The sequence below is a fragment of the Cicer arietinum genome, chromosome 4 (assembly GCF_000331145.2).
Source record: "Cicer arietinum cultivar CDC Frontier isolate Library 1 chromosome 4, Cicar.CDCFrontier_v2.0, whole genome shotgun sequence".
Taxonomy (NCBI): domain Eukaryota; kingdom Viridiplantae; phylum Streptophyta; class Magnoliopsida; order Fabales; family Fabaceae; genus Cicer; species Cicer arietinum.
Genome location: NC_021163.2, coordinates 63,736,265 through 63,748,493, shown reverse-complemented (window position 1 = coordinate 63,748,493; position 12,229 = coordinate 63,736,265). Strand labels below are relative to the sequence as shown.

At 30.1% G+C, this 12,229-nt stretch overlaps 2 protein-coding genes across 3 annotated transcripts; both read right to left on the bottom strand.

Annotated features, from left to right (window-relative positions):
• Positions 1-2,102: 2,102 nt before the first annotated feature.
• LOC140920145 (B3 domain-containing protein REM16-like) lies at positions 2,103-4,618 on the bottom strand. The gene is made up of 3 exons (XM_073367582.1): positions 4,363-4,618; positions 3,185-3,723; positions 2,103-2,455 (listed from the first exon to the last, which is right to left on the bottom strand). Exons 1-3 carry the CDS (start codon positions 4,477-4,479, stop codon positions 2,443-2,445), a joined length of 669 nt encoding a protein of 222 aa, XP_073223683.1. The 5' UTR covers positions 4,480-4,618; the 3' UTR covers positions 2,103-2,442.
• A 1,134-nt stretch (positions 4,619-5,752) lies between these two features.
• LOC101493841 (B3 domain-containing protein Os01g0723500-like) lies at positions 5,753-11,069 on the bottom strand. Of its 2 annotated transcripts, XM_027333964.2 has the most exons (8): positions 10,939-11,069; positions 10,763-10,861; positions 10,601-10,668; positions 8,588-9,134; positions 8,150-8,325; positions 6,930-7,446; positions 6,483-6,652; positions 5,753-6,389 (listed from the first exon to the last, which is right to left on the bottom strand). In XM_027333964.2, the coding sequence occupies exons 3-8, from the start codon at positions 10,601-10,603 to the stop codon at positions 6,099-6,101; spliced, it is 1,704 nt and encodes a 567-aa protein (XP_027189765.1). In that variant the 5' UTR covers positions 10,604-10,668; positions 10,763-10,861; positions 10,939-11,069; the 3' UTR covers positions 5,753-6,098. The 2 variants fall into 2 exon arrangements, with proteins under 2 accessions (XP_027189765.1, XP_004499102.1); XM_004499045.4 differs by having other exon boundaries at positions 10,601-10,861.
• Positions 11,070-12,229: the final 1,160 nt, after the last annotated feature.

Genomic DNA, 12,229 nt, shown 5'->3' with positions numbered 1-12,229 from the left:
AAAGTAGTATTTTAAAAATAATTACCTTTCAATTGGCCACTCAATTCTCAACCGTGTGAAATGTCAGGTCGTGCATTAGATTTTATTTTTAATTTATTTTCTTATTTTTTAATTGGTCATTCACTTCTGCATTTCTCATGTAATGGAAGTTTTATTTTTTTCTTAAAAAAAAATCTTTTATTTTTAATTTATTTTTCTTATTTTTTAATTGGCCATTAACTTCTCATGACGCATAGAAAAAACTGTCAAGTCGTAGTGTATTGTATTTTATTTTTAATTTTTTAATTGACCATTAAATTCTCAACGGATGTATCGTGGACAAAGATCGTGATGTAGCAGATGTTTTATACTTTTTTTACAAAAAAAACTTTTTATTTTTAATTCATTCCTTTTATTTTTTAATCGGCCATAAGCACATATTATTTCTATTAATAGAAACTTGATATTTTCTTAAAACTCTAGTTTGTTGACACGTGTCAAACTTGCCAGTTTATCATGTTTGCTTTATTATAATGTATAAATGTGAGAGGATTATTTTTCCTAATTTCTAATTGGTAACGACATCACGTTATTCACACTAAAAAACAGGCGAAGTGCCACTCGCTTGATTCTATTTGAGTGTCAAAATATCTCTGTTATTTTTTATTTGTTTTTTTCTGGCCAATTTTCCTTATTCCATTCATACATCAGAATTCTCGATGATTCAATTTGTGAACAATACGAGAGAGTTATTTTTCTTAATTTTCCCCCTTTATTTTTAGCTGGTAATAATAGTGTGCTACTCGTTTGGGTCTATTTCAGTGCTAAAATGTCTCAATTATTTTCCATTGTTGTTTCATTAATCGACTTTCCTTATTGAATTCATATAGCAAAACTATCGATGATTTGATTAATGAATAATGTGAGCATTCCTAAATTTTAGACGGTAATGATAGCGTGTTACTCCCACTAAAAACAGAAAGTGTGTTAATTGTTTAACTCTATTTGGGTATCAAAACGCCTCAATTGTTTTATATAAATTAAAAATAATTAAAAAATCAAAATTCTATTATTAAAATAAAATAAAATAAAATAAAATAAATTAGAGTAAAAAATACGGTTAAATAGATGAGTCAAAACAAACAACTTGTTATATTATAATTACTTTTTTTATAAATAAAAATTAATAAAAATAATAACAATGATAACTACCAGAAATTTCATTGATTTTAAAATTTCTTTTATAACTATCGGAAATTTCATTCATTCTAAAATTTCTGGTAAAAAAATTCTTTCATTTATAACTACTGCAAATTTCATTCATCCTGAAATTTCTGCTAAACAATTTTTTTCATTTATAACTACCGGAAATTTTCGGTAAAAAACATTCATTTATAACTACCGAAAATTTCATTTATAACTGCCAGAAATTTTATTCAACCTAAAATTTCCGGTAAAAAAATTCTTTCATTTATAACTACGAGAAATTTCATTTATCATGAAATTTCCGATAAAAAAAATTATTTTAAATTTTTACAGTTTTATTAAGGGTAGTTTGGACATTTTAAACATAAATTTTTTAAATGAGAGGATATAAGATAAATTGAGGAGTACAAAAGCCAACTGTCCGTAATCTATTTACACATGCGGTCCAAGTAACTCCATATTGTGGGCTGACTAATCTTGATGGTACCACCATATGGATTTGATTTGATGGGACCGAACGATTATTTTCAAGAAACTCATTTGTTTCTATGCAAATCTAAAATTTATAAACTATTTAAATCTATGTTTGATTTCAGTTTAGGTTGAGGTAAAATTTGTTCAGAGATGAAGAATGAATTTTTAACATATTTAGATGTGTCAAATAGAATTAGTTTTAATTATAGAATTAATTTTAACTTAAAATCTATATTTAAAACATGTCTTCAAAATTGATTTCCAACCTCAAATTGTTCAATACACTTTTATGTAAATATATTCAAACAAAAATCAATTTTTATTCAATTTACTTTTAAACAAAATTAATAGAAAAATCCTAAGGAAAACCCTCTTAATACCACTAAGTCAATATACTTCTACTGTGCACCATATACCACTTAATTTATTAGTACACATTAGACTAAGTCTAAATAAATAAATTTGTATTAATAGGAGCATTGCTTAGTTACACATGTATTGTTTTGATTCAAATCTTTTTATTTAAGATTATATCATTGTCACATTAATAAGCAAGTTAATTTAACAATGTAATGACCAGTACCTTAATAACAATTTCATGCTTCCATGTACTATTCATGTCCAATAAGAGTTTCATTTAAGTGGTACTTTTTACTATCCATGTGTCCTAAAATCCAAAAATATTTATCTACCAAACACGACAGTAAAGAAACAGATAACACAATATAACCTTCCTCTGAATTCATAACTCAAAGTCAGCTTCCACCTTGAAATTAATAGTCCTCAACATCTTTCTCTTTGGTACATGAAATCATGAGAAATGAAGAAAAAAAAGTGAGTATATGGTCTAAGAAATAGAAAAGAGAAAGAAACTAGTTTGGACAATAAACATGGCCGTAGAAGGAAGAGAAAACAATGACATCAATAAGTTATAGTTACTGAATAATTTAGAAGAGTTTAATTTTTATAGATAGACTCTCAATGTAAAAAGCTGGCAACACAACTATCAATATGTGTGAATTGAGAAGTAGTTATGATAAAGGTTAAATGTTTTTAATGATATGGTTGCTATAATTGATAGCAAATTTTATGGTTGGACCACTTTCAGAAGTGGTTCATTGTGATAAGTACTTAAAATTGTTTAAAATTCCACTGACAAACATTATCTCATAGCAGTAGAAGTTTGTGGTCCTCCTCGTTACGGTTGAGAAAGTGACTTGATTGAAAAAGTTTGTTCATGAAAACAAGAAAAATCGATTATGTGTCCATGAACAGACGAATTCGTCGAACCGACACCAATCTAGTCAATATCTCAACCATATGATCGAGGAGGCCATGAACTTCAGGTGATTTTTTAGCACCTATACACAGTGGACCATATGTTATGCTGGTCCACCAAAAACACTCCTTAATTGATTTATATTGTAAAAATAAAAACTTTTTGCACGCTGACTGTGTTTATAAATTAAATCCAAGTTAGAATTAATATAGCAAAAGTGAATGAATATGAAAGAAATATTTTAACCTGAACAAGTCACCAAATTCATCATCAAAAGAATTAGATACTTTTGGTGGTCTTCCTCTCTTCTTCTGGGTCCTGGTTTTAGTGACTGCATCAGGCATGAATTCCTTGGGACAAGATTCGACATGATCATTAGACGTCTTTCCTTTGGTTGTTTTAGAAGGTTCAGCAATATTGTTAAGATGCACAAGTGTTGCAGGTGAACCACATTCAACACCAGCATTAGAAATATTGTTTGTGTCCTTTTCCTTGCAACAGCACCCTTTATATTTTCCAACAAAATAAGAAGTTGCCTTCTCACACAGACTTTCTCTATCAAAGACTAAAACCTCGAACACCGATTCACCATTGTATTTGAAGACAAGGAAATCATTCTCTTTCAAAGCGTGATCTTTCGCGAATTGTTGCCAACCGTCCGCGAAGTAAACAATATCATCTCTAGTTGTTAGCATTATATTCCAAACAGCTCCACTGGGACCTTTGAGTGACACATCTTGTGGCAACTTCTTCTTTACATTATGTGAGAATGTTTGAGGAAGTGCCTACAATTCAAATATAAATTTCCTTTTTGAGATTAAGAAACATTTGAGTTGAAGAGCTAAATTTTTGGTTGAAAAACAATCCTTAATCATCTCAAGTTCATGATTTACATAGATAGTATTAACAGAACAATTAGAAGAATAATAACTCAAGAAAAAACCACATTACAGTCTACTAATTAACTTCCTTTATCTTTTGTTTTAAGCCAAACAACACAAGCATGATTTTATTGCAATTACAATGTAGATGTATGGTTTCTCTATTGCAATACAAACTCACAACAAAGTTATTCACCAAAAAACAAAGCTCACAACAAAGTTATTCACCAAAAAATAACTAGGGCAAAAAACTTTAACAACTATAGTAATCAAAAGGTAAAAAATCTTGGTGAAAACAATAAAAAATTCAACTTTCTTCAAACACTGTAATAAAGTGCATTCAAACAACACCTGAAAACTTTTTTTTTTTTTTAAAGTTTTTTTTTCTACTAATTAAGAAAATTTTTTTTTTCATTTCCAGAGAAAAAAACAAAAGGGTACTAGAGAGAAGGTGAAAATCATTATACATATGAAACGAAATTCATGCATACAACACACAAATGTGAAAACTTTAAAAGAAAGAAAAAGGAAGAAAGTACTAACTAGTCGTTGATGAAAATCTTTAGTAAGAAATTGGACAAAATGGTTGAACTGGAAATGGTTCCAGTAGATGTCTTGTTCCCATGATGATTTGATGTTGATGTTTTGTTCTCCACCCATTTCAAAATGAAAATAGTTCAAAGTTGAAAGTTGAAAGCTTTTTATTTGTTTTATGAAAGGAAATAAAGGTAGAAGCTTTAAAGCAACCTTTCTTGGTATTTCCCAACGCACGCAGACAAGTAAATGGAACCAGTCCTCATACTTAACCCTGCCCTTGCCATAAATGAAACTTTATAGTATATTATAATATCGTTAATTTTTACAAATTGAAAAAAATTTAGTATGAATTTCATTGAATATATATAGAAGTAATTAAATTTTATAAAAAAAATATTTGTGACGAATATTTATATTAAATAAAATTGAATAATTATTAATTGTGACGAATGTATTAAAATCAAATTATATAAATGTATAGAATAATTTTGAATTGTGTAGTTTGATATATATTAATATATTGTGATGAATTTTTACTAGAACTGATATAATGTATGTTTAGAATTCTATAATTGGTGTATTTCAAATACATTAGAAAATAAAATGTTGTTATCATGTATGTATCAAAAATATGTTATCATAATATATATCATGTCAATATTCTATCTTATCTTTATCCAGTTTTATATTATATCATATCATATTTATCAAATGGACCCTAAGACAGTTGGTATATTGATCATCTCTTATATATTTAATATCGATGTAAGAATTAAGGATTCACATTTAACCCAACAACTTCTCACTCTAATATAAGTCTCTCACATCTGATATTTATATTATTGTTAGAACCAACATAACACATCTCCCGACGACACCGTCAAAAAAGATTTTTGTTTCAACACTCTAATCCACCAAATATACACTCCTGTTCCCCACCAAATCAAACTAGAGGCTCTAATGTTACTTGTTGGGTAGTTCAAAGGCACAAGAGAAACAACGAATCAAATCCTTCAAAATCACAAAAGATTTTCACACAATTTTTTCTTTTTGATTAATTAGCATCATATTTTCACTAAAAACTCTAAGACGTTAGATATATAAATCTCTTTTTGATTAATTAGCATCATATTTTCACTAAAAACTCATTCATAATTAATTTATAATTGATGTGAAACTTAATTTTAAGTTAAATAAATATAATTTATTTACATTGATATGTTTGTCATTTACATTTAACTCCCATCACTAAGTGTCTACTTAGATGGTGTTTATTTATTTATTAATTTTATTGAAAAGGAGATGTAAGTGAAGTGAACAAAGAAACCAAAGGATATTTTTGCCAAAAACAAAAAAGAAATTATTGCCTTGGGTGTACAAAGTGGTCAAACTCCCGTTGAAAAATGTACAATGTGCTACATAACAAGACAACAATTAACTCATGAATCGCGAGACATGTACAAAAATCAGTGTGTGGTTCTTGCCTGTACGAGACCAACATTTCACGAGCCTACTGAATGTTATAATGAACTAAAACAACAATGGCATAATATATAATCAATGCATTCTATGATCTTGATTAGAGATGATACAGCTAATTTACTGACATGCATAAAATGAATAAAGTCTTTTGCTACTCTTACAACAAAAGATCTTCATTGAAGATTGATTTATCTGTCTCAAACAAGAACGTTAGCATGTAGATGGAACAGTAGCTACGTAGATGGAACAGTAGCTACTAACTAGCCGTTAAGTTTCACAAGACCATTTTGATCATCAAGACCTTCCTTTCCAACCCCAGATATATAAACCTGCATCTCATAATGAGAAACAAGCTCAAAAATGCAAGTATCCCCAAAATTGATGTCATTATCACGAACAAAGGCCATCCATCCCCCACAAAAGGTGTGAATTGTTCTCCCTTTAGCGTCTGGGACAGAGTTCACAGTCCAACATTGGCCTTTTGAATTGCGAAGCGTAACTTCTGTTTTGTATGAGGGGAGATGTGCAGCAGAGAACTGATATGGGATTTTCTACAGTGTAACAAGTATTCAATAATTTAGCATTGATATTTATTTTAAATACACATCCTAACAATAATTAGTTGTGTAATGTGTATTACTCACCAAAGTGTATGATCCACTGACATTGAACTTCTTCATGATTTTCACAAAATTAGGAAATGGGGATGAAAAAGCTTGAGCTACTCTTTGTTCGTCGAGTGCAAACAACATTCTCAAACCAGCTTTAGCCTGGGAGCTTAGTTCATCTTCCACACGATGTCTCCTTGATACAGCTGTCTTTGTTTACAGTTCAAATGTGACTGAGGTCATAATTTGAAGGTCGAAACTTTTATTATAGAAGGAAAGTATTCAATATTTATCCTTTTTATCTTTCTTTCACTAGCAAAGTAACAAGATTGCAATTCTCAAATCTCAAGGAATTGAATTATATTCTTTTTTTTTTCTGAAAATAAAATACTTCATAGAAATTTGATGCAGAAACTTAAGATATAGATCTACAATGCAATATAATTTGAGTGGGCCATCTAGTGAACAGAGGAAAAACCTTACCCAACTTTTTATGGGAAGCTTTCGATTGGGGACAAAGCCCCATCTTCTTCGAAGTATTTGAAGCTCTACCAGATGTTTTTAAGTCAATGGATAAAACAGCTTCTTGACCGATCTTTGAAATTTTTTTATCAAATAGATCAACTTTGTTTCTGCACTTTGAGCTGACTTTAGGATTCTTTGGCTTATATTTGGAAGTCTTATTGCAAGCGACATCATGCCCTGTACTAAGCATACTAAAAGCTAGTTTTCCAACCTGGCAGTCCAGCCCATCTTTTCCAACCTCAGCAACGCGAACACGTAATTCACACTCGCGTATAAGTTCGAAAATGCAAACATCTCCAACCTTTATGTTATTGCCACGAACAAAAGCCATCCATCCTCCACAAAGAGTGTGACTTGTATGCACTCTAGTTGTTGGAACGGAATTAACAGTCCAGTGTTCTCCCTTCAAATTATGAAGAATAATCTTTATCTTGCAGTTTGGAAAATGTGACATCGAAAATTGATACGGTATATTCTGCATTATATCAATTATAAATCAGTATCAGCAAGAGCTTTCAGTTTAATGCCAAGCACAGTGAATCAGAAGAAAACTTTACATAGGAAATATTTTGACCAGTAAACTCAAAATAGGAAATATGTGAGGAGAAGGAAAGTTAAAATTACAATATCATTCAATTCAAAATTTGAAGAGCAGAAAACGATGATAACAATAACAACTGGTACTTATTGGAAAAATACAACATTGTAATTGCAAAGAAATCAATTTGTAAATGTAATAGCAGTAGAAAAGGTCTCGAACTTAGTGTAATGTAGAAGCTTGCTTAGGCAGAAGTAGAGAATTCCCTTAAGCAGCATTTCATTAAATATTGAAATATCGCTCCAACATGCATTGAAGTGCAAGGACAAGGATAGTTCAAATCCACCAACATTGACTGAGTCATTAATTAGGATTCATATCAGTATGTATGGATGGATTTTTCATTGAGATAATCTTTTACTTGTAATGTATACATCTAAAATGATTTAATCCATGATTACTATCCACCATACATTAAAGGAGAAATATTAGTTGGGGTAAAAATTAATATACCCCAACCAGATCAGTTTCTCAAGCAGATGAAACACTACATAAACATAAGTGACTTACGATTAGAGCAGAGAGCTAAAACAACATCACTTAGAAAACAAATTAAGAATCACAAAAGGGAACAACTCACCAGAGTATATGAACCACTGACATTGAAGCTTTTAATTATTTTCACAAAATATGGAAAAGAGGAGGTAAATGACTGGGCTATCTTTTTCTCATCATGTGCTGATAACTTTGACATTGAAGCTCCGCTGACAATATAATGATCATCTTCCTTCCCACTTCTATACAAGATGGCTGCCTCTGTGGAATTGAACAATTCAAGCAAGAGTTTAAGATTTTAATAATATATTGTATTCTGGATGGCATTTCTACATATAAAACATGGAGTATTAAATAAGGGTATGCTCTGGCATAAATATAAGGATTTGAAGGCAAAATACTCTTTCCTAGTTCCTAGAAGAGTATCAGTTTGCTAGGGAAGACGAGACTAGTTTTATTACATATTTTTTTGAGAAATCAATTTTTTATATGTTACGATATAGAAAGGATCCTAACATAGTACCTTCATCTTCATTGATATTTGCTGGGTGAAAAGGAACAGGGACAGCACTAGTTGAACATTCTTTGTATGTTTCTTCTATTTCTCTGATAATACTAATTGGTTTAACTACCTCATACTTGGATAGATCTCTACCAGCAATACCCAGAGCAAGCTCCTGGTTTTCAATGGTGTCGCATCTCATTTTCCTCTGATCACCTCCGACAACATCCAAAGAAGAACTCTCCATAGCATCACTTTTCTGTCCTTTAATATTATCGAAGTTAAATGAATTTAGATTGCATTCAGAATGAAATGCTGCTTCTTTCTCGCATGCATTCTCACCAAATACTTGCACAGTGAAATGCAGCTGACCCTCGTATCTGAAAACCAAAAGGTCGCCATATTTTAAATTATGATCTCCCACAAATGTTGACCATCCATGATGGAAGAATAGATAATTGTTCTGCTCAACTAAACGGACTTGCCAAGTGTTTCCACTTGGACCTGTTAATGAAACTAATCCGCATGTCCTTCCCTCCATTTGACAAATGAAACCATCTGGAATCCTCTGCAACAAAAGAATATATATTCAAACAGAAACTCCAAAAGCATTTTATGATATCTGTAAGAAAATAAAATAATATGCTATAATACATTGATATTATGTTAGAATATCTTGGTTTATCTCCAGCGATCAATTATCAATCTTAGCATATCTTAGATTATCTCTTACAATAAATTTCAATATCTCCTACTTATTATTATTATTATTATTATTTGTTTCTTGATTTTCCTATTTATTTAGAATTGGGTCTATGTATCACTATAAATAGGGATTAGTATTTAGTCGTTTGTATCAAGCTACTATGAAGTTAGTATCAAGTTATTATCAATGATATTCAAAGTTCTTATTATATTCTCTCCTCCTTTCATCTGAAACCCCACTACCAACAATACCCAAAAATAAAATAACAACTGACATATTTTTTTTTTAGATACATGACACTGGAAATTAAGGAGGATAGTCTTACTTTAAGACAACAAACTTGACTACTTCGCACTTTTAAGGGCCACTTGATTCCATATCATGACTTTTTGGGAAAGGTAGGACTTTAAGGTATCAGCCTCATTTAGGCTATGTGTGGGAATTAGGAGCGGAGCAGAGGGAAAGTGAGGGTAATCCTTCACTTTGCTTGGAAGGGAGCGCAAATCTCCAATTTGGGGAAAGTAAAAATAAAAAAAAAGCTATAGGACGGCTTTGAAGGGGATTTTAAAAACCACAAACTGCTTCAATCGTTTTTAAAAAGTCACAAACAAGGGGAAAACTAACCATTAGCCTCCTCCAACTCTCATTTCCCCTGCAAAACCCTCCTCCTACTCTCCATTCCCCTCCAAAACCCACCTACCAAACATACCGTTACCAACAAGAAATGTCAAGAAGCTTTTTATCGGAGACCCCTCCTAGTCCCATCAATAAGGTTTGATTGTTGTTAGTATCAGTATAAGCTCATTAATGGAAAATAGTAAAAGAAAATACTTTAGGCAACAAAAACACACTTCAGCTTGTTATTGTTGCATACAGATGTACTATCGCATTTGTTTTAGCTTTTGAAACGTCTCAAACAATGATCTTTTTTTCCCATTTGCTTCCAACCAGTCTCTAGTTTTTTTTTTTCTTTTGCAATAACCACTATTAGTAGTTAATATTGTTAGTATTTTGCTGAGGGTGGTGATCAAACCCTCAACCTCCTTATGACGCCACTCCCTAACTCCTTCGCCCCAGCCACCAAACCAACTTTATATCCCCCAACCATTCTCTAGTATTCAACTATAATAATGTATACCACATCAACAAATAAATGAACTCCCTCACTAGCAACATAGTAGCAAAATATGCTAGAAATAAGTCATTCACATTCACTCATTAATAAAGATCATAACAAATAGGCAAGTTATATACATTATTGGAGTATTTATGAAAACATGCAATTAGGTCAAGAACAAGGAAGTAGAAAAAAGAAGTTTCAAAATTACCATAGTTTCAGAGCTAGAAGCAAGAGAATACACCTCATAGAAGTGAGGTCTTCTCACATTTAACTTTCCTTTACAATCACACGCCATAAATAAAATTCAATTCTTTGATTGAAAGAGTATATATTTAATTTCGATTTTCGAGTAATGTCAACGATTTCTCACTTCTCAAACAGCAATAACCAACCACAGAAAATCTGAAAATTGTTTTCCCCTAAATAGTTACTGCATCTGGATGATTGATCCCTAGCATAATCGCAACACCTAGCAAAAACAGAAATGAGAAGAAATGGATGAAAATTGAAATAAAATATAAAAGATTTGAAGGTGAGAGAGAGAACCTTTGGTTTGAGTAGTTTGGAGCGAGGAGGAAGACGCTGCAGCGGGAGTGTTGGTAATGGTTATTTCTCTTTCATTTTCATTTTCATTTTCATATGACAAAGGCAATTAATTCAATAGTGTTGCTTCTTCGTCAAATTTACCATTTTTTATGATCTATTAGAGTACTAATATTCTAAAATTGTAAAATGATAATAAATTTTTCACTTTTTCTTTTTTTAATTGAATTTAATTTATATATATATTATATTTGATTTTTACTACAATTATTATAATTATCTCCAAAATTATATTTATGTATAGTTGTAATGTGTTGATAATATAAAATATTATACGTTGATTAATGATGCACGACAATTAAGCTTTAAATACAATTATTTATCAATATATTTTTAGAGATAATAAAAATAAAAATTAAATATATTTAATGATTGTGATATTAACTTATATTATATAAATTTTTTTATATCATCTAATTCATGTAATTTTATAAATAGTTATTAAAGTGAAACGTTTTTAATGATTTGATTGTTGTAGTTGTTTTAACTCGTAAGAAACTTCTATATTAACAATTTATATAAATTAATTTTTTTTGTTACTCGGCCTATATTATTTACTTAATTATAAATGAATACTTGAGACTATCGACTAATTAAATCATATGTTATTAACTTTTTTTTACTCACCCAATATTTTCAAAATACTATAGGTACCTTCAAAATCTAATGGTCTTATCATTTTTTTCTTTCTCTTTTGTTCTATATCTTTGTTATTTAAATAAGAAGTGTGATTTAATACAAATATTTTGTCTGAAGTTACCTTTCTAAATTGTTTTTTTATTTTATAGAAATAAGTGATTTACACAAGTATTTAATTTTTGTTGTTATGTTTTTTCATGATTTCTCCGTGTTAGTACAATATTCTTTTGATTTTCGTTTTATTGCAGTATTTGTTTGATTTTAGATTGACAGATCAATTTCGACCAAATGCAAATTGAATCAATTATTTTAGCGCCCTCAACTCTGGAAGCATAGATATTTCGGACACTTCAATTTTATTATATTTATAATTTTTGTTACATTTGTATGCATTTTTCATTTTTATGCTACTAACTTGAATGTTGTGAGTTTGTTCGCAAATTCATTCTTTTTATTTTTAGCGACTCTGAATTATATTGTTGATCGATGCAATTTCTACTGATTTGAATGAATAAATATCATTTTTAGTCAAAAAGAATTACCGACTAATGTTATTCTATTCTATTCAAATATCGATAGAATGTAAATCAACTTG